Source organism: Gekko japonicus, unplaced genomic scaffold (assembly GCF_001447785.1).
Source record: "Gekko japonicus isolate JY-2015 unplaced genomic scaffold, Gekko_japonicus_V1.1 scaffold148, whole genome shotgun sequence".
NCBI lineage: Eukaryota > Metazoa > Chordata > Lepidosauria > Squamata > Gekkonidae > Gekko > Gekko japonicus.
Window position 1 is genome coordinate 1,221,859 of NW_015170892.1, and position 23,981 is coordinate 1,245,839.

Sequence of the window (23,981 nt, forward strand, 5' to 3'; positions counted from 1 at the left end):
GTGTCCACCCCCCCCCCCTGTCGCCCCAATAACTGAAGTTTTGAAATCCCTTCTCTCTAAGGGTTAATGAGACAGAGCTGCGGTCCTAGACTGCCATTCACGAGGAGGGAGGCGGTGAAATTACCTGTGAAAGTCATTTATTCCGATTCCTTTCCTGCCCAAAGCAAGGCAGCTTCTGATTGATGCTTCAGTGGCTGGAAGAGAGCTGGTGAGTTGGGGGTGGTGGAAAAAGGGGGCGAATTCGGAGTAAGACCCAAGGCGGAAGTAAAGGAGAGAAAGAAAGGCAAATCCCCCCTTCCTAGTCGCTGGCTTCCCAGTTTGCTTCTTCCTTGAAAATGGTCCCTGCAGTCTCTTCTTGCAACTGGAAGGAGGGGGGAAGGGTGTTGGGATGGCAGAATAGAAAAAAGATAAAATATCTATAGCTGACTTTGGGAGATGAGACTCCGGGAAGAGACCAATGCTGCGGGGAGGGGAGGTTTAAAGAGAGAGTAGTGACCAGTGGGGCTCAGAAGATGGCGTATTCAGGGTTCAATTCTGCCCAGGATAAAGAAGCATAAAGATCCTCACAGCATGAATGAATCACACCTCCCCCTGCATATTTTTTAACACGCAGCCTAAAAGCTTGGTTGTGTTACTTTTGGTTGGATTTAATAACAGGTGCCATGGAATACTTGTATTATTTATTTTACATTTTCTTTTGGATCAATGTGGCTCTTTATTGGGGGGGATCAGTCAAGATGGGTAGCCGCCGTGTTTGTCTGTAGCAGTAGAAAAGAGCAAGAGTCCAGTAGCTCCCTCTTTGAAGCAGGGTGTGAGTTCATATCGTCTTGGTCTTTAAGGTGCTACTGGACTCTTGTTTATGTTTGGGGGCATAATGAATTTTACTGATTAAGGGGGATGTGGTGCAGGTGTGAGGAAAAGACAGTAAGGGCAAAGAAGAGTAATAATGAGGTAAAGCAAAGTGGAACAAAGGAACTAACAGCAACAAACAGTTCAAATTGGTAATTTTCTTGATTAATTACTTTGGTTGCCATGGTTTGGCCACCCCTGATTTATACTGTCTTCCTCCAAATACTGGGTTTGTGTAAATTACCTAATATTATTAGATGTTTATTATTACCTTATTATTTTGCTACTGCCTATGGTAAGTTTCAGAGACAAGTGAAATCCCTGTAATATATATTGCCTTTTGGTGAACTACTTCTTTCATAGTGCAAGGTAATCTGGTTACTAAACGTTTCTACAATACAAACTCTTACAGCAATGAAGGTGAGGCACAGTAGAGTGAGCCAAGGAGCTTGAAAGTTAAACAGAGGAGTCCAGTACAAGGGGCCATCTTTCTTTTGGAAAGTCTGATAATAAAGATATCAGATATCCTTCTGGAGTACTCTTGGTTGGGTTTTCTCATAAAGCTGGCTTGATGACATACATGCTCTGCAAATGCACCATTCCTTTGTCTGTCATAGGAAGCAAAAGAGTCTAGCTTCTTTTTGACTTCCAGTGCTAAATTAGGATTCATAAAAACAGGTGCTACATGGCAAAGAAGAGCCCTGTATGAACAACACTTCTAGAATACAGCCTGTAACTCGCACCCCACCCCCAATCTATAATGCAGAACCAAGGTGCAGCCAAATTTCAGCAGATGCATACTTCTTTCATAGGTGCCTTGTTGGGGTTTTGATATGAAAAAGAATCAGTGGGTTTACAAGAAATGTTAATTATGTTTTTTATAAAAACTAACACAGGTATATTTCTGTAGTCGAGTAGCTTGAATTTTTAGTTAATATAGTCATTTATTTTTTGTTGTCTCACCCTAGAACAAATGTGTTTATTTGTTTTGGCAGGAGAACTTGCAGTTAATTTCCTTTCAAAATGCCCAACAACCGAACTCAGCGTAGGCACAGAGTTGGTCAAGAAGCTGGGCGACGTGAGTTAGTCTCCAGATCTTTGCAAAGTGCTCAGCATTGTCTTGAGAATCAGGATTTTGGAACAGCATATGCACACTATCTCTTGGTACTAAATTTGGCCCCTGAGCTTAAAAAGGATGTGAAGGTGAGGGGTTCTTCTTGGTCATCCCTTTTCTTTCTCTTAGATCGAAAATAACATACATACAGTCCAGTATGATCCATATGTATTAACTGTTAAGATTTTTTTGTTGCGTGACTAAATCAGTTCTCTGAATTTACTACATTATTATTCCGTTATTGATTTACTTATGTGGCTTTCCTTCAGGAAACTTTTCAGTTTACCCTTTTTAGGTGGGCAGAAGAGCTGGATTCTCTTGCACGAGTTCAAGATTTATTTGACTGCTATGAACATGCCCTGGAATTGTTTCCCAATGATGAAGTCATATGTAACAGCATGGGCGAACATCTCTTCAGGTTTGTTATGCTTGTTGATTTGCATTTTAACAAAGTGCCTTTCACATCTGCTCTCACATGAACATTCATGTAAATACTTTGGAAAGTGTTTAATTGAATGTTTGTGTAAAGGATTTCTATCCTACTTCTCTCCTGAAGGATAAGTGGGAAGGGTTATAAATATGAACACACAAAAAATAGACAACAAATCTAAAGCAACAAATCAGAATGAAAAAAAGATTACAGCTACAAATAAGACTGTATAGCGCACAACTTCTATCAACCTGTATTAAAAGCCCTTTTAAATAGTCCAGTCTTATAGTGGTGCCAGTCATCAAGATGGAGGGTCCCCCTCACAAGCCCAGGAACTCCATTCCACAATACTTGCATCTGCTCACAAAAAGCTCTAGCCTAGACAAAGTCCAAATTTGTCTAAAGGATGGTACCAAAAGAATGATTTGATTGATAGAATGTAAATTACTGCTGCGTAGTGTATAGGGAGAGGCTGTTTTGCAGATTGGAGGATCTCAGGCAAGACCACCTCAAATTCTAACACTTCAGTGAAATTGATCAAGCAGCAAATAGAAGAGTTCAGCTTTTATACAAAAGTAGATGAAGGTTACCCACCAAAGCCACAAGGCTCTGAAGCTATGATAGCAAGGCCTGAAACTAGATTGAAAATGGTCAGGGGTAGATATTTACCCTTAACTCTGTATACTCCAGATGGATACTCATGTTTGTAATAATAGAATAAAACAGTACAGTGTCACTTTAAAGACTAACAAAATTTGTTCCAGCTCACTTCATCAGGTCCCTATTGCCATGTGGGATGGTAGGTAGAACATGTTGTTGTTGTTGTTCAGTCGCACAGTCAAGTCCGACTCTTCACGACCCCATGGACGAGATCCTGTCCAGGCCTTCCTGTCTTCCGCCGCCCTCTGAAGTTTGCTCAATAGATAGAACATAGTCCAGTTCAAAACAAGAACTAAGAGTAATCTGTTGTGAGACATTTCCAGCTGTTTTTAAATAGGCAACATGCAAAACCTAGACATAGTTTTAAAGTGGCCTCTCTCCGTTACTTCCCCCACCCCTTGCCGCAGTTGTGTATAGAAATCAGCCTGGGTTTATACTTCTATGGGCCTGGTGAAGTAAGTGGTGGTTGTTAACCTTTAAGACGCCATTGGACTCAGTTTTATTCTAATTGTGTAGATATCTACACGTGTTCCTAGTAATATTTAATATGTAGTTTGTTTAGTGTACATAGTGTACTTTTTTTTTTTTTAAGAGGACTGTTCTGGGCTTGAGAAAATATTCTTTTACCATACCCGGTTTTCATTGTGTAGGAGGACAACAGGGCATCTGAATAGATTGTCAGGCATAGACTGCAATTTGACATGCCACAGCAAGTCTTGTTGAGGTTGGTTGAGGTAGTGAGCTAAGATGCAGGGTGTGTCCACAGAAAACGTTTTTGTTGTGGGTGTTTTTTTTTTGGGGGGGGGGGGTTGCACAGTTCAGTCCAGCCTGAAAAGAAAATGTGGCTACTAATATGCAAAGTGCCTTATTTGGGTAACTGCTAATTTTGCACATACCAGTGAAATAGATGAATAGGTTAACATATAGTTAGTTGCCCAAAGAGAGTGAGCGTCATCACTGAGGAGAAGTTTAAACCTGGATCTCGCACAGCCAGATCCAACAGCCGGCAATAATGCAAACAAAACTGTAATCTATCTTCTCTTGTAGTCCCTGTTGCCATGCGACCTGAGCAAGGAATGTCATTTTCCCCAAACTTTTTATGCTTTGGATATTTAACTTTTGATTTTATCCTTCCTGTTGATTGTGTCTTCTTTTTCTTGCTAGAATGGGCTTTAGAGATGAAGCAGCCGCATATTTCCATAAAGCTGTGAAGTTAAATCCTGACTTTCCTGAAGCAAAGGAGAATTTTTATCGTGTTGCCAACTGGGTAGTGGAACGGTGGCACTTCATCATGCTTAATGACTTCAAAAGAAATCAGTTGTACCAGAAAGCCATTCAGAATGCAGTTCATTCAGGGTGTAGAAGTGTTCTTGATATTGGAACCGGAACTGGAATTCTCAGGTTTGTTGCAGATTTGCGGTTGGGAGTGAAGGCATGAATAAATAATACATTTAAAGTTGTTTTGTTAACTGAATTTTATTGACAGATCTTTTTTTCCATCTTGACTGTTACTGGAAAGTTGCAGATTCCACCAGCATGGGGAGGGGATTTATGCCTTCCATACTGGGAAGGAGCATTGTGCAAATGTAAGCTCTTTCATGCCTTTGTTTTGACAGCCATCCTGCTTCTCACAGCTGCTGTGGTGTACAGGGTTTGTGCTCCACAGTAGATGAGGTTGGGCCCAAAAAAAGAAGAATGAGGCTGAAGAGTTTAACAAGCCCACATATCCTGTTGAAGATCTGCCAGTCATTGTTTATTCTGTTTTACATCAAATAATGGTTGCATATAATTGCTGTTTTACAAGACTGGTGTAATTAATTACTCATTGCCTTGTTACCTGTATTTTACCTTTCTACATTTCCATTCTGCAAGAGTTCATGCATTTAAGAATGCAATTCACATGCTGAAACAAATATAGGAATAAAATTCAGATTTAAAAATCCTAAAATTAAATGTTGCCTGAATAAGACTCTCGGATTCCTGTTGGATTTATTTTCCCCCCCAGTATGTTTGCCAAAACAGCTGGAGCATCTTCTGTTTATGCCTGTGAGTTGTCAAAGACCATGTATGAGTTGGCTTGTGAAGTGCTAGTTGCAAATGGCTTGGATGGAGAAATCAGACTTTTTCATATGAAGTCTCTTGATTTAGAAATTCCAAAGCACATACCTGAAAGGTAAGTTTTTATGTTTTAATGTGAAATCTTATTATTTAATTAAGTCAATTAAGTAAATTGAGCATTTCTTTTCCAACATTATACAACCTGAAAAGCAAGTAATATGTTTTAAGAAATGAACATTTTTATAAGCTTTTGTGTGCATGCACATGTCTTAAAATATAAAAGCTTATACCCAGAATAAAACTTTGTTGGTCTTAAAGGTGGCACTGAACTCAAACTTTGTTCTGCTGCTTTAGATCAACACGGCTACCCACCTGAAGCTAACTTTTTAAAGGTTTTCTATCAGAATGGACAGCTTGTAATTTGTACATTTTATTCTCATTAGTACAGTTACTAATAGCCATTTCTATTTAAATAACTAGGATATCATTATAGGCATTTCTATTTAAATAATTGGCATATACTCTCCTTTCTATTCCTTTCACTATTTACATAAAATATCACTTATAGCAAGCTGCCTTGTGAGAATTTAGCCAAGACTGTAGAATACATGTAGTTTAAGAAAATGTAAATAAATAATATGTGCAGTGAAAACCCTTAGGAAAAATGGTAGTGTAGTGCTTTCATGTTGGAACAGTGGTCCATAAGTAATGACAAGCCATGACTTAGTACTACTCAAACTAGCTTTGAAAAAGCTTCAGACTCACTTATGCAGTCCTTTTGCCCCCTACACAAGAGTGTTTTCAGTCCTTTAGTTACAGTTTCACAGCAAACCATAGTTTGCTCTTGCATCCAGACTATGGTTTATATTTTCCCTGTTAACCACAAGTTAACAGGGATTGAACCATTGTTTGCAATCCATGTTTGCAGGACAAATGTAAGCCATATTTGTGATTCGGATGTAATGGAAAAGTGGAACAAATTAATTAGCTTGCCATGCACTAGGGGAGAAGGAAACAGGAGGATCCTGTGAGCACAATCTGAAGTTCCTTTAAGCTCACATAGTACCAAACTACAGTTTAGTGTTGCATCTAAACAAAGCCATCATAATAGTATTCAAATTACATTGCATAACGTTTTAATGTAGAAGTACTTTATTCTGATTAACTTTCCAAATGCACTGTAGCTGACTCTTGATAAGTATTAGTGAATTAAAGACGGAAAAACTAGGATTTGTCTACACAAGAAGATTGTTTAGAAGCATTAGTCTCACAGATGTATAGCATCTTATATCATACATATGTGACCTCCAGAAGATGGCTTCTCATGTTTCAGGTCCTAAACATTGTATATGTTGGTGCAAAGCCTTGCTGGCAGCTTGGAGTTGTGATCTATGAATGGAGCTGTGACTGGACGTATGAATAAAGGTTTTAAGACAAGTACATCAGCTCTGGCTTCGGAAAGATGCTGATTTAGCTCATGCAGAGGCTTCTGCAGTAAGCCCTCAAGCCCTAGACAGAAGCAACATAAAGGAAGGTTTTTTGTTTCAATATGGTGCATCAAAGCCCTGCTTCAGATTTTATAATTTCCATTTAATAGGATGGCTCAAAAAATTCCATTGAATTTGTATTTTCTTATTATAATCCTGTTCATTTTGAACTTTCAATAGAGTTTCTCTAGTTATCACTGAGACCGTAGATTCTGGCTTGTTTGGAGAAGGAATTGTGGAAAGCTTGATACATGCTTGGGAGCACTTGCTTTTACCTCCAAAGGTGAGCATATCTGAATGTCAAAGATCTGATTCAAAAGCTCTTTCACAGTGTGGCTGCCACCAAAAACTATAGTTTCATGGTCAGAGTTCCATCCTGCTGTGAGAATTATTAGACACTTTTCCATTTGTTATTATGTAAAGGCTAGCTATTGCATGAACAATGGACTCATATGTGCATTTAAAATATTTCTGTGCTACTTCTCAACCAGGTTCTAAAGGCAGCTCACACAAAATTGATAAATTATAATTAAACCAATAATAAAATCATTAACCTAACAATCATCTTGATTAACATAACAAATACAAAATAAACAACAGAAGCAGGATTAAGCAGTTAGGATTGTGACAGAAAGACCTGAGGTAGAGGTCTTGGGAAAACAAAAGCAGCTTCAGCAGATGCCTGTTTTGAGTTTTTGGAACTAAGCACAAAGAAGCAGGGAGAGAGTTCCACAGGCAGGGCTCCGCAACAAAGAAAGCTGTGTTGTGAATTGAGTTCAGCATGAATACACTCCCCAAACTGGTCTGCTGGATCACACAGGAAGTTTATTTTATTTATTTTTAAAAAGATGTCCCTCCTTTCTACCAGTATTGGCCCCCGAGGGAGGGAGGGTTCCTTTCCAGTGTTTCAGCTCCCCAGGGCAGATAGCATTGGCACTGTTGCTTTTTGTACAATTCAGCAGACTCACATGGGAAGACAATTTAATTAATTTATTTAAAGTACTTATACCCTGTTGTAAACAAGGCAGCTTCAATTTACATATTCTCATAGTTTCATAGGGTGCCAACTGTACAGTTGCAGTTTTTGGTGAGTGCCTACTTCAGGGGGGATGTTTTAACTGGGTCTTCAATCCAACTTTAGCAACTGGGAACTATATTATTCGGGCATACTTCGAAAGTAAAATGGCTGCATACTAGAGAAAGTTTTCATTCCTCCTTGAAATCAGACACTCAGCTGTACTCAACTGTGCTAGTTGATTTCAAAGACACATTGGGTGCACTTAGCTTTTTTGGATTGTTTCTATTGTGTTTAAAATCAGGGTGTAAAACCAGCAACCCATAAATAATGTGGCATGTGTGTTAACACAAGTATGCAATTAGACGCTCATCAGCTTGCCTGGGGCTACTAGACTCGCCTCACGGTAGACAGCAGGGCTTTTTTTGTAGAAAACCCCCAGCAGGAACTCATTAGCATATTAGGCCACACCCTTGATAGCACTGCTCATTAGCATATTAGGTCACACCCCATATTACCAGAAGTGTGGTCATCCGGCCACACCTACCTTTTGCTTCTTATTCTGTTTACATTGTTTGTTGTCAAAACCCAGGGCTTTTTTTGGAGCAGGAACTCCTTTGCATGTTAGGCCACACACCCCTAATGTATCCAATCCTAATGAGTTTCTGCTGTTGGGTGTGGCCTATTATGCTAATGAGTTCCTGCCGGGTGTGGCCAACTTGGGAGCCAGCCGGAACTCCGTTCCTGTGCATTCCCGCCCAAAGATAGCCCTGGACAGCACTTCTTTGCTGCCTCTGCAAAAATATTTTCAGGTCACAGACAGCCCTGGAACTGTTATGGTTTTCTTTTGATCTAAAAACTGGGAAGCCAAGTACTGTAACTCAGTGTTGCTTTTAGCCCAGAAGGTATGAGTGAAAGGATAGGGAGAAAGGAAAAGGGGACCTGAAAAATGTGTGGATATGAACAAAATTATGTGATTATAAAGGTAAAGGTTCCCTTGCTCGAAAGCCAGTCAAATCCGACTCTAGGGTTGCGGTGCTCATCTCCGTTTCAAAGCCGAAGAGCCAGCGCTGTCCAAAGATGTTTCCGTGGTCATGTGGCCGGCATGACTAAACACCAAGGCACACGGAACGCTGTTACCTTCCCACCGAAGTGGTACCTATTTATCTACTTGCAATTTCTTGCTTCCAAACTGCAGACTTGGCTTTATTCAGACATCACAAATAAACCACAATCTCTGAAGTGAATATGCCTCAGGTCTTTGGCTCACATTGCTTCCTTCCTATTCCTTTTAGCCTACAGTGCCATGATCAAAAACTGCCTAGTTTAGTTGACAACTAAATTAAGGCACCTTTTAAAACTGGGAGTTGTTTCTTTCCCACAGGTTACACTGTGGCTTGGAAACCCAGTTACTGGGAAAGAAACCCCAATTTAAGATCCCCACATCTGGATGTGTTAACATTCCTGTATTAAACAGCAGATTTGGACTATCAAGGGAGAAAAAAAATAGAACAGGTGGCCCAGTTCAGATATCTTAAAGCAAAACAGACCAGATTACAAAACAGTAGATGTTCTGTTGTGTCTTTTATCTGCTTTGCAGCCTAATGATGAAGAAGTTGGTGCCAAAGACTATGGTAGAGTTATACCAGCAGGAGCTACTATATGGGGGATGGCAGTGGAATGCAGAGAGATACGCAGACACCACAGGTATGTTTGTGCTTCCTGATGTGTATTGGAGTAAGCCTTTCTGAACTTTAGAAGTGGATGAGAAAGTATCTTATTTTTATATAACAGAATTTAATTTACCTTCTGGGTTAGGTTTTATACTCAGCAATACTCAGCACTTCTGCAAGCATAAATGCATATCATTACGCACGGGAACTGAAGGGATACTAATACATACCTTGAACTCTGCACTGAAATTCAGGGGGGAAAATCAGTATTTTTAAAGCCTAACTTCCTTTTTCATAGTGTAGGATTTTGCCACTATTAGTTACGTCAGCAGTTATTCCAAAAAGGCATATAATGGAAGTGAAATATGCAAGCCAGTGCCAAAAGAATTTATTAATATATACATATTGGTCAATCTAATTGTATATTTGTGTATATTTTTGTGTTTACAAGTGTGACTATCGGATTGCAAGTTCTGCTATATGAAAACATGCTTCCATAGTGTTTTTGAAAGTATGTGAATTAAAACATTTTTGGAGCACTATTAGTCAAAAATATGTTGGGCAATTTGTGTTAATATAGTCTCAGCACCTGCTTAAGATTCATCACTTTCTTGGACATTTTTTGTGGCTGGTCTTTGCTTTTGCAGTGATGTCTTTCAAATCTGAAAAAAGCTGCTTTATTTGGAGAAATCTGTGAGACCCTTCAGTATATGTGTATAGTTGTAATACTTGCTGGTAATTTCATTTTTTTGGGGGGGTAAGCCTTCTTAACTAACAAAATAAATCTGCCTAGTCTTTAGAGCAGCAGTCCCAAAGGTGCCTGCTAACACTTTCCTGGCACCCACCAAGTGTTTCTAGAGTGTGGGCGAGGCCAGTAGGGCTTTTGCTCAGCAGGGCTTCTGATTAGCCATTGGAGATCTGATTGGCTGTCCAGATTTTTAAAAAATGTTTTAGCAACCAAAGGTAAGCTGTGTGTATTGCAAGAAACTATTTTAAGCAATATGTTGATTTTAATGGACATCCTGTTAATCAGAGCTTCTGCCTGAAATTTTAAAGCGTTACTATTAGATTTTTGCATAAACTCACTCCCTGACATTTCGAGGTTGGCTCTGCCTCCTGGGGCAACCATTTTGAGGTTGTACCTGTGGCAGAATTCTAAATGTGATTGTGGACTTAAAATGGGGATCCCTGCCTAAGAGTATTTGAGTGGCAATCTCATACACACTCACTGTACAGCAAATCCCATTTAATTCAGACTGACTTTTCTGAGAAATGTGTATGATCATGCTCTTAATTTGATAGAAGATGGATAGTGCCTATCTTACAGTAAAGCTGTTAACTCTGATGGCACCTCATCTCTTATTTAACCCTGTTATCCCATACATGCAATGAAGCCTGAATAACAGCAACATTTGTACACCTCTGTTAATTTAGGGTCAGAGAGATTAAAACCTGGGATGACAAAAGTATATCATATCTAATATATTTCATAATCTAATCTTTCAAATTATACAAGAGGAAACGTGCCAAACCACACATTTATAGTATTGACTGTCACCTGAACTGTTAACTTTAGAAAGCACAATTTCTTTCCCACCATCTTTGAAATAAGATGGGAGATCTGATCATTAAATACATATCATTAAATACATGAGCTCTGATTTGCTGGCTCATAGGACTCTAAGTGGCATGTCTTTTATCATTCAGATTGCTGTATTTTGAGTATTTAAACATGTCAGCCCATTTCAGTTTTATGGTCCATATCCAATGGGATTATGTTCTCATGGATTTCCCTTCACACTGAGTCCCGCAAGAGCCTGTCAACTGGTTTTTTAAAAAGAGGCATTTTTAATTCAACAAGATTTTGTGGATTAAATCTAGGATATGTGTTGTTGAATGTGGTATATTAGTATATTCTTTTAGCTAATTGATTTTATGATACAGATTTAATGTGTATGTAGATTTTTATAACTTTTTTCTCCTGAACTGCCTCAACTTTTTAAAAAAAAAATCCAAACTTTTACCAAACTCTCCTTAATATGTCAACAACAAATGTTTACTTAGGAACTGAATACTAGATCGTGTTTCCTAATCATGGACAAGTACATTACAATGACTTTATATTGTCAAATCTAATCTCTTTGCTTCTTCAGGGTGGGTGTAAAAGAGATTGCTGGCGTGTGTTTGCCTGAGGTTTTGGAGTTCCGCAGTCCAACACACACTCCTGTAAACTCAGATGAAACTGTAGAACCTTACACCACTGAAAAACTCAGTAGAATACCTGGTGGCTACAAATCCCTCACAGACCATTTTCAAGTTTTAACAGTGGATTTTAACAATCTGCAGGTAATTCTTAGTTCACTGAATGCTGGAAATCTTTTAAAAATCATTTTCAAGAAGATACCGAATTGTGGTTGACCTGGATATTCCTTTCTTCTGTATGGTGTGTACATATTGCTTGAAAAACAAAAACAAAATACAACAACCGAGAATATTCTGTACCTTCAGAATGGTATTACTTACCAAAGGGGAGAGAGGTTATTAAAAAAGCTTTTATGATATAGTTCTTTTATTATTAAATTTATTTATTGGTTGCCATTAAGTTCACATACATAAATCTTCTACATTTCTGAATTTTGAGTCCTCTATACATTATTTTCTATCCATTTTTTAACTCTTGTCCATCTTTGCGTAACAACCTTCTCATAAATCCCACGCAATTGTGTGTACAACCTGTCCATTTCCACTGCATCCATCAGTTTTAACGCTATTTCTTCTTGAGTGGGCAGTCTATCCGTCTTCCAGTACTTTGCTAACAAAATCCTAGAAATCGTATAAATGTGCAGCAGGATATACTGTTCACTGTGTGTAAATTGATCACCTGGTATTATATTCAGCAAATAAGTTTCCGGCTCTAAGTCCACATTTACGTTCAAAATTTCCCAAATAGTTTTTTGTACCTTTTCCCAGTATTTTTGAACTTTATGGCATCTCCACCACATATGGTAGAAGGTGCCGACATTAGACTTACATTTCCAACATGTATTAAAAACATTCTTCTGACATTTAGAAATTCTATCAGGCGACCAGTACCATCTATGATGCATTTTATACACATTTTCTTTGTATGACACTGCTCTTAAAAAACTCAATTTTTTCCATACGCTAAGCCATTCATCTATATTTAATGTATGGCCTATATCCTGCATCCATAGCCGTTTTTACAATTTCTTCCTGCATGGCTTCCTGGAGCAGCCAATTATATAATTTCTGAATCAACTTGTCACTCGATGACAACCATATCTTGTCTAGTTCATTCTTTCTTTCCTCAAACCCAGCCTTCACGTCTTTTTCATATCTAGATCTTAATTGGTTATTTTCCCACCAAGATAACCTAAAGTTATGTTGATCAGCTAAAGCTTCCACAGATTTCAAATTCTTTTTGTTATCTAGTAAGACTTCATATTTTTCTCTATGAATCTTTGTTATAAGTGCAGGTCTCACAAATGCCTCTAATGGCAATACCCATAAAGGTGTTTTCTTATAATACTGTTCTTTTAAATTATTCCATATTTTAATTAATGCTCCTCTTAACTTATATCTTTGAAAATTTGTATGGATCCTGTCCTTAACATACCAGATGTAGGCATGCCACCCCATACACAGATCAAAACCTTCCAATGCCAAGCGTCTTGTATTTTCCAATATTATCCATTCTCTTATCCAACTTAGGGCTGCCGCTTGATAATACATCCTCCAATTTGGTACTCCCAGACCACCCCTTGTTTTCTTATCTTGCAGTGTCAAATAAAATGTCTGGTTATTTTATCAAATTCTGCAAAGTATTGTATTTTTTTGATTATTGGTATATTTTGTGCCAGGAATAAGAATCTAGGTAATTTATTCATTTTCAAAGTCGCTATCCTCCCCATCATTGAAATATGTAAGTCTTTCCATTTAACCAAATTTCGTCCAACAACTTATTGTAATTATCCTCCATTGACGTACTACATTTATTTGATATAATTATGCCCAAATATTTAATTTTTTTCACTATTTCCATGTTAGTTATCAACTTTAACTCTCGTAATGTTTCTGGTAAACAATTTGTCAACAGTTTTACTAATATTAATCTTAAGACCCGCCATTTGTCCATATTCCTTAATCACTCCCAACAAGATTGGAATGGACTCTATAGGGTTTTCTATAATAAACAGGAGCTCATCCATGAATGCTTGTATTTTGTATTCTTCCCCTTTACTTTCAAACCTTGAATTAAACAATTTTCTCTCACTAAATTAAGAGTTTCTAATGCAAATATAAAAAGCAGATAGGGACGACCGGGGAAATACCCGAGACAGGGAGATCCAGTTATATCTTTGATCCATAAACCAAATACAGGAAGTGAGGAGGTTAAAAATTACAGGCCAGTTTCCTGTTTTGGCAGCTAGGTTAAAAAAGGTACTAGTTCAAAAGATACATGCGGATCAGTCGGGGTTCCTACCCAAGAGACAAATGAAAGCGAATTTACGTACAGTGATTAATGTCCTAGAATATTATGAGCAACACTCAGAGAAACAAATGGTGTTAATGTAGATGCCGAGAAGGCTTTTGATAATCTATCTTGGGAATTCTTGCTACAAAAACTCAGATTCTGGGACCCTGGAGAAAGGTTTTTGGACATGATTAAAGCAACCTACAGAAAACAATTTGCTCAGATTATAGTAAATGGAGAACTAACACAAGTTATAGAAATACAGAAAGGGGTAAGACAAGGGTGCCCATTGTCTCCTATGAAATAGTTCTAAAAGTCTTTGGGGGGGGGGGGGACAGACCATATTGGATATTATGAGTTGTAGCCAACTGCATTGGCTCTGAGCCAGTGAGGATTACATCCTCTGAAAGGGTAATACAGCTTGTCCCTGTTACAAGCCTGGGCCTTATTTTTTGACCTAAGGAGAAATGTTGCAAGCAAATCTTAAAATACATCCTGTTGTATATGGGAAATTATTTTAAGCATCTTGTCTTAGTAGAAACCATCGTGGTCTGAATCAATAATACTCTCTGTTCATCCTACCTGACATCTGAGATTAATAACTGGAATAAACCAGCACTTATTTGTACTTAATTAGAAAGTATACTGCAGTGAGGTATTGTATATTCAGTTGGGATTGAATGTTTTAATGCATCCGCATAAAACTGTGGTTCAGTGGGCATGAGCTGCTACTGGATATGGAAAAAGATAATGCCTGACCAAAGAGAAGCATGCTAGGATTAAACAGGGTATCCTGAGCAACATGGGAAGATGCATTATGGCAAAAGCCCTCAGATGCTTGCCATTTCACTCTGGACTTCAACAGTGACATGTGCATATCATGGAACTATTCCTTGGTATAGTGGGGAAAAATCCTCCACCCTTGGAGAACACCTAGAGAAATGTCAGTACTGTATGTGGGAAAGAGCAGCCAGGGTTACTGGAATTTAATATTGCCTGCTCTCGTTTCCATAGGAAGGATTTTATCATCTTGTGGAAGCAATCCAAATACCTCATTATACTTGAGTCCCCTCACCCCGCCCCCACCCTGCCACCCCTGGCAATAGTGAAGGCAACCAAACATGAAATAAACTTGTATTAAGTGAAAAGGGAGTGTGGGTGGCCAGTGATTCTAATCTGGATTAGGACAAAGGAGATATCATTTTTCTCTGCATTGTTCATTATTGGTTAGGAGTTGAAAAGCTTTACAACTCGTAAGCCATCGAAGATCAGCGTGCCTATTATTAAAGAAGGAATCCTGGATGCCATTGTAGTCTGGTTTACACTACAACTTGATGATGAACATACACTTTCTACAAGTCCAAGTGAGGAAACCTGCTGGGAACAAGCAGTCTATCCTGTTCAAGGCCTTCTTGGTATGTCCATGGGATCTTTAAAAATATTCTGTTTTAACCTATTTTATTCAGTCCCATGTAGTATTCTTGGGAAACATTGACATTTATTGTCTAGAATGACGAACAAGATGTTCACAGCATGAAAGTCTACACAATATGGAAATGTCATTTGATTACATCATCTAATAAATAAGCAGATTTCTGTTGAATAAATCAGATAAATTTAATTCAGCAGAAGCAGTAATAGGCTGAGGTAATGCCACCCATACAGCATAAAGTTCTGTATTTGGATTCCCAGTTTAAAAATATTAAAATAGAATAAAAGGATAAGGAATGGGACTACTAGGATTTTGACAGGCGGTGTTTAAGGACAGAAGTTGCCCTGGCTGCTGGAAATCCTTCCAGATCTTTACAGCTTGTAACAGAGGTTCCCACTGAGCTCAACTAGATTTTGTTCTAAATAGGAACTGTATGCATGGTATACTGGTTAGAGTGTTGGACTAGGATCTGGGAGACCCAGTGTCTGGTCCAGAAGACCCAGGGGTTCGTTTATGTAGATAAATGCAGTCACTCAGCAAAATAAATTCTGAACACAAGGTTTAAAAAGAGAACTACTGGATTTAATTGAATAAAATCAGTTGAAGTAGAAGGGATGTATGCAAAGCAGGAAACATCCAATCATAACAAACAACGGCAAACAAACAATAAAAAAGCCAGGTGACAGGATCAGTGAAAACAATAACTCACTTCTGTGAGGCCAGTTCCTTAGAATAGTCCATTATCAGGTTGGAGAGACTGGATCATTTCAACACAGAGTGTAGCCAGCCCCACCCTGTGAATCCCAATGAGACCGAATAACAACAGTAGCTCCCTCTTCTTAACATCCGTTCTCCTGCCATAAGGTGGCCAGCTGATAAGAATTCCACACCCTAATTAACCCTTCAGGCTTGTAAAAATATTAGGGAGGTTTACAAGGACGATTCTCCCCCATAACAAAATCTCACAGCTGAATACAATGAACATGCAAGGCTAGGTCCTGCAACCTCTGTTCCTTACACCCAGGTTCAAATGTCACTCCGCCATGGAAGCTTTCAGGGTGACCTTGAGCCCATTACACACATTTGCCCTAACCTACTCATAGGGCTACTGTGAGAATAAATTGGAAGAGAACAGTATAAGCTGCTTTGGATCTCCACTGGGGAGAAAGGCAGGGTATAAATGAAGTAAATCAATAAATGAACTCCTTATGTCTTGGAGTCCTAATACAAGACTGGCTCCACAGGTGCCCTTTTATATGTGGAAAACAGTGCTGACTCGTGAAGCTTTTTTATATTTTGTTCAAGAGTTTGCAGAACCCCTTAACACAACCTAATATAGAATCTACATGTTATAGTACTGCACAAGCTATTGTTCAAGCTCCTGTGCAAGTACTTGCAGAACATGTTAGTGGCTGTTCTTCCTTCTGTTCAGTTCTTTACTCATTTAAAGCTTATCTCCACAGTCATTAGAACTAAAAATGTATATTTGTTTTTTAATGACAAGCATGATTTGGGGAATCTTACATTTATGGTTGCTATTCAATTAGAAAAGATGGAGACCTACAAGGACTTGCAGGTAGTATCTCACCCCCCTCCCCCCATTTCCTCTTTCCTTTCCTGAAAGCCTTTCTTTCCCCTTTCTCTGCTTTCTTCTCATCTTCTCACCCATCAGCCTTTATATGCCCCACTGTCTTCAACTGTCCCTCCTTCCCCTTCTCTCTTTGGTAACCTTTTCCTGGGAAGCCTCATCATGGTTTTGCAAAGACATGTAGAGGGCACCTCCCTTTCCCTTGTATTTTCCTCCCCACACTATTTCCTCTTTTGCTGCTCCTGGCAGCCCACATATCCTTACCTTTCCCTGCTTCATTTTCTCTCTCACCCACCAACAGACTTTATCTTCCTCCTCATCTTCACCTACATTTATTATTTAGGTACCCCACTTTCCCCCACAACTGGGACCCAAAGCAACTTAAATTATTCTTCCCTTGTCTATTTTATCCTCAACAACCCTATGAGGTAGGTTATGCTGAGAGTATGTGTCTGGCCCAAGGACACCCAGTGAGCGCCATGGCAGAGTGGGAATTTGAACTTGGGTTTCCCAGATCCTAGTCTGACACTCAAACCAATACCCCACACTGGCTTTTGTGGGGTTGCTGCTATTGAACAGCAGCAAGCGGCTCGGTATGGGTTAGTTATACAGGTTGGGTGGTCGCAAGTTGTCCAGTGGTTGCTGGTGGGCCTAGCCCCAGTGAGATCTCCCTCAAAGGCCAAAACAGCCCTAGGAATGACCTTCTTTCCCTGCTGAGATCCTTCACCTGGTCTTGGTAGCTCCTAGCACCTGAAAGCCTTTCTTTCCCCTTTCTCTGCTTTCTTCTCATCTTCTCACCCATCAGCCTTTATATGCCCCACTGTCTTCAACTGTCCCTCCTTCCCCTTCTCTCTTTGGTAACCTTTTCCTGGGAAGCCTCATCATGGTTTTGCAAAGACATGTAGAGGGCACCTCCCTTTCCCTTGTATTTTCCTCCCCACACTATTTCCTCTTTTGCTGCTCCTGGCAGCCCACATATCCTTACCTTTCCCTGCTTCATTTTCTCTCTCACCCACCAACAGACTTTATCTTCCTCCTCATCTTCACCTACATTTATTATTTAGGTACCCCACTTTCCCCCACAACTGGGACCCAAAGCAACTTAAATTATTCTTCCCTCGTCTATTTTATCCTCAACAACCCTATGAGGTAGGTTATGCTGAGAGTATGTGTCTGGCCCAAGGACACCCAGTGAGCGCCATGGCAGAGTGGGAATTTGAACTTGGGTTTCCCAGATCCTAGTCTGACACTCAAACCAATACCCCACACTGGCTTTTGTGGGGTTGCTGCTATTGAACAGCAGCAAGCGGCTAGGCATGGGTTAGTTATACAGGTTGGTTGGTCGCAAGTTGTCCAGTGGTTGCTGGTGGGCCTAGCCCCAGTGAGATCTCCCTCAAAGGCCAAAACAGCCCTAGGAATGGCCCTGACCCTCCTCAGCCTTTTTCTCACAAAACACAAGGCTTGAAGTCTGGTGATACAGTTGTGGTTGGCTAGCAATAGGCACTGAGAGCATTTGTTTCTTAAAGCTACAAGAACTGCTTCTGTTTGGGGGAGCGGGTTAACCCTGCCATTTTGTTTCTTTAAGATTTCAGTTTTCTGCAAACCTAGGGCTTTTCTTGGGTTTGTAGAAAGATCTGTCTTGGGTGTTCATGGCTCCAGTCTGCAGAATTAAGTATCTAACAATCAGAAACCCACAAGGACTTGCAGGAGGCATCCCATTTCCCCCTCCCCCACTATTTCCTCTTTCCGTTTCCTGAAAGCCCCCAAAGCCCTCTCTCCTTTTCCTATTTTCTTCTCCCCTTCTAGGGTTGTCAACTTGGAGATCTTTTGGAATCACAATGGATCTCCCAACTACAGAGATCAGTTCACCTTCAGGTTTCCAGCTCCAACTTGGGAGATTCCTGGAGGTTTGGGGGTGGAGCCCTGGAAGGGTAAGGTCTTCAAAGCAGCCATTTTCTCCAGGGAAACTGATTTCTGTCATCTGGATAGCAGTTGTAATTTCAGGTAATCTCTGGGCCTCACCTGGAAGTTGGCAATCCTATTTCCCCTGACGGAAATGTCTGCTTTGGAGAATGGAGTTTATGGCATTACACTCCTCTGAGGTCTGTCCTCCCAAAGCTCCAGGAGTTTCCTATCCTGGAGCTGGCACCCCCATATCCTCTCCCCTTTGCCTTATTCTCTCCTTCTCAGCCATTCACCAACCTACCTACCTTTTATTTGCCTCCGATCCGATCTAATTTATTACAGCAAGGGCCAGTAAAACAGTACAATTCTGATATAAGAAGGATTAAAACAGTAATAACATAGGAACAGTATAAAAACATTAACAGGAGAAAAATAAAATTAGTAAAATAATGTTAATAAGAGAATCATACAATTTTTTCAGCTAAAATAAGTTTACGTTTCCTATTAGCTAAGCCACAAAATTTTGCTACAGCATAAATCACTGAGCTCTGAACGTCTTCTAAGAGGAATTTACGAAGGCCTTCTGGCCTAAAGTTCTGGTAATTAAATGAATATATGTTGTCTTCCCTATCCCCTATGAACATTGTTAGTCCCCTGTCTAAAATGTGTAACTGTACATTGCTTTGAACCCACTGGGGAAAGCGATTAATAAATTGAAAGTATAAAAATATATATATAAAGTCAAGGTAAGACTGCAGAGGGCTAAATCTAGACAGAAGGGGTAGTATAAGATAGTCTTATTCCTCCTGCAGAATAGGAGGACATCAGTAATTGATTCCACCATATTAGCCATGCATGGGCATATACGTTCATGCATTGGAACTCGAGTGAATTTACCTTGCAGTACAGTGGAAAGGAATGCCTCAAAACAAGCTCTGAAAAAGGCTCATCTATAGGGCTCAAAGGTAATGTTAAATAAATAAGGGGCACCAGTAAAATTAGGCCAAGATTTTATATTTCTAAAGTTCTTGGGTAGCAAAGCTTCTTCATTTTGTAATTCAATATCACGAAGCCTCTGCGCAACAGCTGTTCTTGCCTTGTATAGGCTTCCATAGAAGAGATCTTCTGGGAATAGGCCAATCTGATTTAACTTATTAAGAATTTGTGTGGACCAGGCAAGGCAAGGGTCCGAGGCTAAAAGGTAATGTATTAAACCCTTTGGGTTGTAATGGATTTTTAGCCAGAGTGTTATAGCCTGCTCCCACACTTTTGCTTCAACTCTGAGTAGCCCAGCCTCTTGCCTAAGTGTTACATTAGAAGTGCTTCTAGAAACGCCAAATAGAGATCTAAGAGATTTAGATTGAACACTTTCAAGGATCTTTAGATGGGCAGAAAGTACAATTTGTGAGCCATACAGTTGTTGAGCCAATGATTTCGCTTGGAAGGTTTTTAAGGCCATGGGGAGAAAGCCTGCACCTTTCCTTATAAATAATCTAAGAATGGTATTTGCACTTCTCTCTGCCAAGTTAGCTGATGAGGATAGAATTATAAGAAAAGGTAATGCCTAAGTATTGAAAGTTCTTAACTTGATCTATGGCATTTCCTTTAATATTCCAGTTGAAGTTCCTGAATGAGTTACTAAAATGGACAATTTTAGTTTTAGCAAAATTAATAGTAATTCGGTGTCACATTGCTGAAGGGAGCCAAAAGGCAACCTTGTCTGACTCCTTTTTGCACTGGAATTCTTTTTGATAGCTTCCCATTTTGTGTGAGTCTTATTTGGATGTCATTATTTTTGTGCAGTTTAATTAATAGACGCAATAGCCTTCTATCGATACTCATGTCAGCCAATTTGGCCCAAAGCCTTCCCCTAGAAACAGAGTCAAAGGCCGCCTTGAGGTCCACAAAGGCCACGTATACAGTATTCTTCTGATGTTTCACATATTTAAAAATAAAATAATTTAGGACCAAGCAATGATCAATAGTAGTGTGCCCCGGTGTGAAACCAGCTTGTTCAATTTCAAGTAAGTTGCTATGATCTAGCCATTCACACAGATTCTGACAGAGGGGTTTATAACTTACAAATCACATTCAGAAAACTAATTGGTCTGTAGTTGGATAGGTCATAAGGGCTACCCTTTTTAAATAAAGGAACAATTATAGCCAAGCCCCAGTCTTTAGGAATCTGAGTTGAAGCATCTATATAGGAGAAAAGATTTGCTAAGACTGGAGCCCACCAATCAATGTGCGATTTTAAAAGCTCAGCAACTATTTGCCTCCCATCTTCAGCTGTATTATTTATTTACTTCATTTATACCCCACATTTCTCCACTGTGGGGACCAAAGCAGCTCACATTATTCTCCTCTCCTTCTTTTTATCAGCACTTCAATCCTGTGAGGTAGGTTAGACTGAAAGTATGTGACTGGTCCAAAATCACCCAGTGAGCTTCCACAACAAGATAGGGATTCAAACCTGGGTCTCACAGACCCTAGTCTGAAGCTGTAACTGTTGGCTTTCATAGGGTGTCTGCTGTTGAACAGTAGCAAGCAGCGACATCTAGTTGAGTCATGCAAGTTGGGTGGTATCAAGTCACCCAGAGGTTGATGCCAGGCCCTAGGTTTACCAACCTCCAAGTAGGACCCAGTGATCTCCCAGAATTACAACTGAGCTCCAGACAATAGAGATTTGTCCCCCTGAAGAAAATGGCTAGTTTGGAAAGTGGACTCTATGGCATATCAAGCTGAAGCCTCTCCCCTCCCCTCCCCAAACCCTGCCCTCCTCAGACTCCACCATAAAATCTCCAGGAATTTGTTCGTCTGTAGCGGTAGAAAAGAGCAAGAGTCCAGTAGCATCTTAAGGACTAACAAAATTTGAAGAAGGGTGTGAGCTCAGATTTTGTTAATTTTTAAGGTGCTACTGGACTCTTGCTTATGTTTGGGGGAGGATACATGAATTTAACTGATAAAAGGGGAAGTGGTGCAGGTGTGAGGAAAAGAATCAGGGATGAGTCACTCTGATAACCACACAAGGACAGTAAGGGCAAAGAGTAGTAGTAATGAGACAACGCTAAGTGGAACAAAGGAGGAACTAGCAGCAACAAACCGTTCAAATTGGTAATTTTTCTTAATTACTTTGGTTGCATTGAACACAATCATTTGGGAACATATACTACTGTTACCCAATACTGGTTGTGATTCAAATGCTTCCCTTTTCCTTCCAATTTTGTGTTGCCACAAGGCATGTACACTTTAAAAAAATTCATAATTTTGGATCCATATTTCAAGTATGATAATCTTTCATTGCCCTGACCTAGATGGCCCAGGCTAGTCTGATCTCACCAGATCTCGGAAGCTAAGCAGGGTCAGTCCTTGCTAATATTTTTGATAGGAGACCCCCCCCCCCCAAGGAAAACAAGGGGGGGCACCGGAGGTAGGCAATGGCAAACTACCTCTGAATGTCTCTTGCCTTGAAAATCATATAGGGTCGCCATAAATGGACTGAGACTTGAAGGCTCTTTTCACCACCAATATTTTTATTATACTGATTTTTCAGATATGTTACCAATTCAGGATCGAGTTGTTGTTTTTTTCAGGTCACAAAAATGTGGGCCCATTATTTGTGTCATTTCCCCTCTCCTCCCAGGCAGCAGGAGAGATGGGAAAGCGAAGAAGCCAGCCGTAGACTTACTATGCTGGCATTGTCCCTGCTGGAGGCTTCTGCCTACCACTGGTCACAGGCTCCACAGCCAGAACATGGCAGGCTAGTGGGCTCCTGCACTACCACAAAGTGTGGTGACTTTGGGGGTGGGGCCAGGATACTTGTGATGTCATGTCACTTCCACAGTGCCACCCCTTCCAATTATGTCACATCCTGCACCAAAACCCCACCCCTTCCTTTGATTTTACTTCAAGGCCACTCCCCCCCCCAACCCACCTCTTCTTCCAGAGTCACCTTGCGGCCCTCAAGCATTTGACATTTAGTCTATGTCGCTCTTACATGAAGCAAGTTTGGCCACCCCGGGCCTACAGCATTGTATTTATCAAGGCTTTCAGCTGTGCTCTGAGTCAGAGAAAGCAACTGGGCATGCTTTTTGCCTGCACACTGCCTGGCACTTGATTCCAGGAGCATTACTAGAGGGATGGACAAGTGCCTTGTATTCCCTCATTCTGTGCTCCTGTGTAATAAGCAAAAGCCACTCAGAGCAATGAGGGTACTTGCACAATAGCAGTGAAGGCAAAAATTATTAATGTATTTCCTTTTTCATTCCTTTTGTGATTTAAGATTACTCTGTGAAATCTGGAGATTTTGTGGTGATGGAAGTATCCTGCCAGGACTGCTATCTAAGGCTCCAAGACATTTCTCTTGTGACTTCAGACAATGGGATGGATGTAGAAAGAAACTTCAGGGAAAAGAACAGTGAGGCTGAACTCTGCAGTGCTCTGGCCAGCCTTCAAACAGCAAGCAAACTGGAAAGGGTCAGGCAAGAGTGCAAGTTGGAATCCACAGAAATTGCTTTGCTCAACAACCTGCCCTATCATGAGTGTTTCAGAACTGCAATAAGCAAAGTGCTCTCCACATTAAGTCTCCGTGAACAATCACAGTCCATGGATGTTGATAGCCATAGCAGTGAGCTTCATCTTGAAAAGAACCAAAATAAGAACCCTGCAACTCCTGATCCTTTGTATATGTTGGATGTATCAGAGGGTTTTTCAGTTTTGCCACTAATTGCAGGCAAATTTGGGCCAGTGAAGGTGTACAGCTCGGTTGAAAAAGAGCAGCAGCAAAAAGCTCTCGTCTTGATTTCAGAAGCCAATGAATTTCCTAAGGAAACATTAGAGTTTTGGCTTGGCCACCTACAGGATGAAAATATGGTATTACAGAGGCCTAAATCAGATAGACTATGGAGTATTATAATTTTGGATGTCATAGAGACTTCTGGTCTAATTCAGCAGGTTGAAAGGATGTGATGGAAAAGGCAGCAATATCTAGGTATTGTATGGAACAAAAGTTTTTTGGATTTTATTTACAACATTATTCATTCACAAAATCTTTTGACATATAGCCAAATGCAACATAATTTGGAGTGAAAGCTAGTCTATTGGAGATGTATTTTATCAGTGAATCCATACATAATTAAAAAGCTTTAAATCAGGACATTGTAGGATTTCTACTTTCAGATCTTATCTCAAAGCATGTTATGTTCACACCAAAATGACAATTGAGTTAGATTCAGTCCTGGTAATTATTGATTAAAATGGGTAGCCATGTTAGTCC

General features: G+C 39.9%; 1 protein-coding gene across 1 annotated transcript in view; it reads left to right on the plus strand.

Moving 5' to 3' along the window:
* Positions 1-153: 153 nt before the first annotated feature.
* The window catches only part of PRMT9 (protein arginine methyltransferase 9), a 27,057-nt gene continuing 3,229 nt past the window's right edge, over positions 154-23,981 (plus strand). The window contains 11 exon segments of the mRNA XM_015418462.1: positions 154-208; positions 1,845-2,052; positions 2,233-2,381; positions 4,218-4,454; positions 5,059-5,226; positions 6,779-6,881; positions 9,214-9,320; positions 11,440-11,632; positions 15,013-15,196; positions 22,989-23,659; positions 23,662-23,696. Of these exon segments, the coding sequence (XP_015273948.1) occupies positions 1,873-2,052; positions 2,233-2,381; positions 4,218-4,454; positions 5,059-5,226; positions 6,779-6,881; positions 9,214-9,320; positions 11,440-11,632; positions 15,013-15,196; positions 22,989-23,659; positions 23,662-23,696 (2,027 nt within the window). The 5' untranslated portion in view covers positions 154-208; positions 1,845-1,872.